Here is a 6,411-nt window from a genome sequence, read left to right on the forward strand (position 1 = left end):
TTCCAAAACCCTATGGAAAAAATGCATTGCTTTTTGAGGAAGGAACCGGAAGTGCCAAAAATGCTAACTTACTTCCGGGTTTTACGACGCGTCACTGCGGTTCTCTATTGCTGAAATGCACACGGAGGAGGGGTGCGGGAGGAGACGAAAGGGAGGATACACGCGAGCAGACTACGCGGAAGTGTTTTCACTACTCCCGTATAAAAGCCCCGCCCCCACCTTCACAGCTGGTCGATTTCAACAGAGGAAAACCGACTGGAAGATGAGTGGAAAAGCGTCACATAAATGTATAAGTGCTCACAGCTGTGCAATTAATTTCTAAAAGGATTTCACATTACTATACTTATATATTTAATTTAAATGTAGGCTACATTTTACACCAAAACGGAACACAAAAGCAGGACCAATCATCATACATTGAATTCCTTGACTAACAAGAGAAAGATTCATTCATTTAAATAAATATTTAACCAGAAATGGGCCGGTTCTAAAGGGTTAAGCCCGATGAGAGGGGATACAGCTGTGCACATATCATCATTAACAGACGTCGTTTAAGAGTGACACTTGAGTGAACGAGGACATCCCAATTAATACCTGAGGACTCCTCTGTCCTCGCGTCAACCTCCTCGTGTCCCTCCCTCGCATCTTACGGAGGCGGAGCTAAGATGCAAGGAAGGGACGCGAGTGAGGGAAAGGAGGAGTCGAGGAGGGGTATTGGGATGAGGCTTTTGTGTGTGCTCAGGCCGAGTTTGGCTGTGTTTCGCTGTGTATCCTAAATAAGGAAACCACACCTCCACGGAGCTCAGCGCGATTCACAACGTAACAGTGGGGGCTGGAGCTATTGGAGCTAAAACGAGCCGTTAAAGGCAGAGAGTGAAATTCAGTGAATACACGTAGTTTACAGAGATGCTGTATGAGAAACCAAAGTGATTTTGGAAAATTGCACGATATAAATCTATTCTAGTAGACCTCAACAATGGAATTATGATCAGTGGAAATGGCCATGAAATGGGACCTTTAATATTATATATTTCAAATATCACAATATTCACCTTTTTATTAGATTGACATATACTTTTACAGGTTTTACTATATGTGTTAACTATGTAAGAATGTCCATTGTCTGTATAAATGTTTCCATAAGGAGAAAAACTAATATTTAAGATTGAAGATAATTGTATATTATTATTAGTTTGTCATCTTTTTACATATAGTTTACATTTCAATTTTCTTTTTGCTTTTATATATCTCTTTGGACATTTCTAAAGTAATAACGATTGAGATCTTTAAGAATTTCAACTTATATCATTTAACCAAACAAAGGATTATGGGGTAAAATATCCTCGGATTACTCTTGAATGAAAATATCCACTAACCATTAGTTAAAATTAGCTCTGCAATAGCTCATCCAACTACAATAGGAGAAGCATTGTATGTATGCATGTGAAATAATTATCTAACAATATATCATTGTGTATATAATATAAAAGTAAGAGTGGACCTTTTTTCTGCATTAAGTACTTTTACTAAATACTTTACATACACTTTCCTGATTATGCTTTCATACTTTAACTTAAATAATATTTTCATTGAAGGACTTTCTTTTAACAATATTTTTAGGGTGTCCTATTATTAGTTTGACATAGGTGAAGGATATGAAAACGTCCTTTTTATTTATACATTTTAGGATTCTTATTTAAAAAAAAAAAGTTTTGCCAATAGTTAGATAATTGAAATTCAGAAAGATATATTTTTTTAGCCAAGCTCAACAAGAACACATTTTTATCCCTGTAGAATTTTTTCAACTTTTTCTTGAAGAATGGAGAATAGTGGATGCACAAACAAATCCCAATAAAATATTGATATTGTTGTTGTGTGCATTTGAATTAATAACAAATAAAAAAAACAATGAAATGACTGTTTCCAACATTCCTATGACATGTATACAAATAGCTATAGTAGGACATATAAGTACACAGGGAGTTTACAGGACATCTGTGGCTCTTTTGTTACCTACACCCACTATAAAGACACCATTTTCTGAAATCACATATACAAGAGAAGAACACCATTTGATGTAGATTTTCCACAACATTTATTTTCATTAAGATATAAACTAAAGCATAGCTTTTAACCAAGTATTTTTTTATAAATATCATAGGATTATTAATATAATTATTGGTATTATCATAAAAGTATTACGTTTATCAATTAAAAACAAATTAATAATTTTACAGCTATAGGCCTACCTTAGATTTGGAATTTTTTCACATTTTTTTGATTTTCCCTTTAAAACTTCCCTCCTTCCCACAATTGCAATGTATTTTATATAGATAACTCTATATGTTGTTTTATTTGATTAGATTTGTTTTCCTTAACCGTTAAATATGAGTAGAGTATGGATTTCGTGTGAAGGGGGACAAATATATTATCAGTAGTGCAGTGATTTTCACGCACTTTCAGGCGGAACCAACGGTCGGCAGGTCTTATATGTGGTAGGAACAGTTTGTGGGGACACCGGAATCGCGCTCTTGACGGAGATTGCCGGGGAACATGCCTAAGTAAGTAAAGATCTTACTTGCCCTTGTAAGCTTAATCTTTGATTTTTACATTTCAACCCAATTAAATATTATTTGTTTTTGTAGTAAGCACCGAACGGCGCTTAAATATAACTGTAAACTAATTGAAACAGACCAGTTTGTTTCCAGTGAACGCTGTGAGCTTTGTTTGGGCTCTGTCTATTTGCTGGACTCAGCCCCAACGTGAACATTAACAATTTCCAGGAAGATGTATCTGCAGCAGCGTGATACAAAAGCAACTGGTTCATTTTTGTATATTTAGGACTTTAACTATATCAACCTAAACATAAAGCTTTTTTAATTAAAGTGTTTAGATTTTAGACCTTGTAACGTGTAATGCGAATTTTTTACTACGTAATATTCCTTTAAAAAAAAAAAGAAAAAGAGAGAAGACATTATGCTGATTGTTTTAAAACAATATATCTTGCATACTAACAATCATTTACATCCAAGGTGAACGTCGTCACTGGGCCACAGCTTTTTAAAGTGGAGCAGCTGCAGAGCACAACACATCCTAATAAAATGAGTGGATAGGAAAAATAATAGAAAATGAGTAGCATGATACTAAGGAATGAATTAGGTTTTCTATGAGTTTTTCTTTGCTAACCTAAACTAAGGCCTAAGTCATTTGAATGTCCATTGAATATTTTAAATATATAGAAAAACCTGCAGGACACAAGGCCAAGACAAACCATAAGAAAGACTTCAACTGTACCATGCAGCTCTTATTTGAAGAGAAGAGTTTTGGTTCAAGTCGTGATTTTGTGTTAACCCCCAAACTTTTATTTTTGACAGGTTTTACTGTGATTACTGTGACACCTACCTAACACATGATTCGGTAAGTTGAACTTGTGTGTATCAAACTATTGTCAAATATTAAAGAATCGGACTTAAATGTATTTTGCTCCTGTTAAATATCTACAAATCTGTCTGTTTTCTGTTCTTAGCCATCGGTGAGGAAGACCCACTGCAGTGGCCGAAAACACAAAGAAAATGTAAAAGATTACTACCAGAAATGGATGGAGGAGCAGGCTCAGAGCCTGATCGATAAAACAAGTAAGCACATTATCGGATCAAGTATTTGGATAACGCAGCTAAGTGCATTTTAGAAGTACAAAGCAACTGCTGTTTGTGTTTCTTTGGACGTTTTACCACTCACTCCAAAACCTTGTCGGACTTCTAGCTGTAGTAACAAATAACTTACGATAACTATGCATTATTTTTTACCTTCATATTTAATATCCTTGTATAGAAAATCAGCGAGGTGTTGGAGTAAAGCCTGTTACGGATCCCACACAACTCATGCTTACACATGTGTGGGACTTCCAGGCTCTTTGCTTACATTGTGCACAATGTTCAGCAGCTCACTTCGGCCCCCTCTGAGATTACAAACCACTAATCCACATTACAGATGCTCAAGTGTGTTATTGTCCACTGTGGAGGAACATGTTTTACACACCAAATGATCCTTTGCAACACAAAAAGAGAGTAGCCATACATCCTTTATGCAAGTAAAGCATTCAAAATGGCTTCTCTTTTTTTTCACGTAGGGTATTTATTTATCTGTGCACATTCGTAGAAAGACGAGGGGAGCTTTTGTGTTTTTTGCATTCAGTGTATACAGCATGAAACACGCTTCAATGAACTCTTTACAAACACAAGAAAGATGATGTGCTGGACATTTAAATATGTGTGTTTAATGTGTTGTCCTTTCTCCCGACAGCGGCTGCCTTTCAACAGGGAAAGATTCCTCCCACGCCGTTCCCTGGTGGGCCCCCCCCAGGTGAGTCCATCTTTGATGTATCATCATTTGATTAGAATAAACATTCATCAAAATCGTGAAGCGTTTGTATTCTTTAAGAATTACAACTACCACATACAAATAATACTCAACTGGACATGAAAATAAACCGAATATGAAACCCTTTTTACTTAGCCGGTGTTTTCCTTTACTTGTGTAACATTTTACTTTTGTTAAAGAGCACCTGCAATGACGCGGCTAAAACAAAGACAAAAACATTAAAAAAATGATGTTTCATCATACTGAGAACTTTCAAATACTATGTCAAGCCCATTTAATTCAACAAGACCACAAACTATATCCTCAAAGAATATAGCACAATGTACTGTGATGCACGGGAATCTGAACTTTTCTTATGGATAGAATAATGTCTTATCATTGAATGTAAACTTAACGTTTGCTGTTTTTAACGCAGGTGGGCCTCCTCGGCCAGGTATGCTACCAACGCCCCCCATGGGAGGACCTCCTATGATGCCCATGATGGGGCCCCCACCACATGGGATGATGCCAGGTGGACCTGGTAAGAAATACTTTTATTTAACTCTACTCGTTCCTAATTAGTGTAAAGTAACATCAGTATCCTCTGCTCTTGTGCAGTTTTTGGATGGCCTGTATTTCTTTTACCTCTTTAAGCAGACTGCCTATTCACTGACTGAAAAAACAAACACATTTCTAACACAATATATATCTTTTCTAAAGCACACCTCATGTGGATTGATCAAATAGTTGACTGTTATCTAACATTTTATTAAATAAATTACTTTCAACTATTGTAACTAAAGAAATTAAATGAACCTAAAGTGAAAATGATTGTGTCCTAAAACCAAATGTACTGAAAGCATAGGTAAAACAAAGAGTTATACATAGAAAAACATAATGAGTACAGAAGAGTCAATCTATAGCATTTATTTCTATAGCACAACGTCCCATTCAATGTCCAATGAAAGAGTTGGAGTTAAATCTGGACCAGGTTATTCTCAGTGAGTTGTGAAGTTTCTAATGCACTGATGTGACTCCTACATGAACAGCTGTTGTCATAAATCAATACCCTAAGCTGTGTACCCTTCGCTGTCTCCTCTAGGAGGCATGAGGCCGCCGATGGGAGGACCCATGCAGATGATGCCCGGACCGCCCCACATGATGCGTCACCCCCGACCGATGATGATGCCCGTACGGCCGGGCATGATGCGACCGGACAGATAAGACCGCATGGATGTTCTCCGCTCTTTGCTGCCATGAACAGACTTTGTCTAGTGAGGACACTTGGGCTAACACTTTTTTCAATACCACCTCTTAAATCTTCAAATGTCCACGCTGAAGTCCCTGATGAAATAATGTCTTTTTTTTTTAATACCTACCGTTTCTTCTTGTGCCGGAATCGTGACATTTATTAATTTTCCTTAAATTAGAAGAATTTCAGATCCCCGTTTTAAAGAGTTTCTTTTTTTTAACGAAATGCCCACTTTGTGTTCATTTTTGATATCTCGTCTCACTCTGACAAACTGCTCATTACCCACATTTGAAGAGCGTGTTTGATATGACAATATTTGTTACTATATTTTTACTTTTTGTTTTTAGGTTTTACATGTTTTTGTTATATTTCATTGCATTGGGAAATAAAACAGTGATTTCAAACTTGTTTCTTTAAGATTTCAGTCGATCTCAATCGATCTCAATCATTCCGGCTGATTAGAATTCAAGTGAGGTTGAAGCTCTGTTTATGGGATAAAAAGCTCTAAAACATCACTTTAAACTCCCCCCTCAGCACCAAACGGCAGACTGAAAAACGTTAGCTTCGGCCTTGAGAAGAAATTGGAGCACTTTTCTTTCAAGAAATGCAAAAGACACACTAAAGCAGGGGTGTCAAACTCAAGGCCTGGGGGCCAAATCCGGCCCTCAACCTCATTTTATGTGGCCCCGCAAGACCTTGCAAAGAATATAATATGTTTATTATACGGTTACATGGGGATTTACAGAAGCATGTCCCACAATGCATCTCAAATTTGAATTTTTTTTCTCAGAATTAGATTT

General features: G+C 36.6%; 1 protein-coding gene across 1 annotated transcript; it reads left to right on the forward strand.

Moving 5' to 3' along the window:
• Positions 1-2,474: 2,474 nt before the first annotated feature.
• Positions 2,475-6,028, forward strand: snrpc (small nuclear ribonucleoprotein polypeptide C). Its single transcript, XM_010777615.1, has 6 exons — positions 2,475-2,561; positions 3,375-3,417; positions 3,527-3,635; positions 4,303-4,362; positions 4,796-4,900; positions 5,462-6,028. Exons 1-6 carry the CDS (start codon positions 2,554-2,556, stop codon positions 5,581-5,583), a joined length of 447 nt encoding a protein of 148 aa, XP_010775917.1. The 5' UTR covers positions 2,475-2,553; the 3' UTR covers positions 5,584-6,028.
• The last annotated feature ends 383 nt before the right edge of the window (positions 6,029-6,411 follow it).

The sequence above is a fragment of the Notothenia coriiceps genome, unplaced genomic scaffold (assembly GCF_000735185.1).
Source record: "Notothenia coriiceps isolate Sejong01 unplaced genomic scaffold, NC01 NC01_scaffold00018313, whole genome shotgun sequence".
NCBI lineage: Eukaryota > Metazoa > Chordata > Actinopteri > Perciformes > Nototheniidae > Notothenia > Notothenia coriiceps.

Coding starts and splice junctions, on each gene's coding strand:
- snrpc (XM_010777615.1), top strand. Junction 3,418..3,526: donor CCTACCTAACACATGATTCG/GTAAGTTGAACT, acceptor TTCTGTTCTTAG/CCATCGGTGAGGAAGACCCA. Junction 4,363..4,795: donor CCCTGGTGGGCCCCCCCCAG/GTGAGTCCATCT, acceptor TTTTTAACGCAG/GTGGGCCTCCTCGGCCAGGT.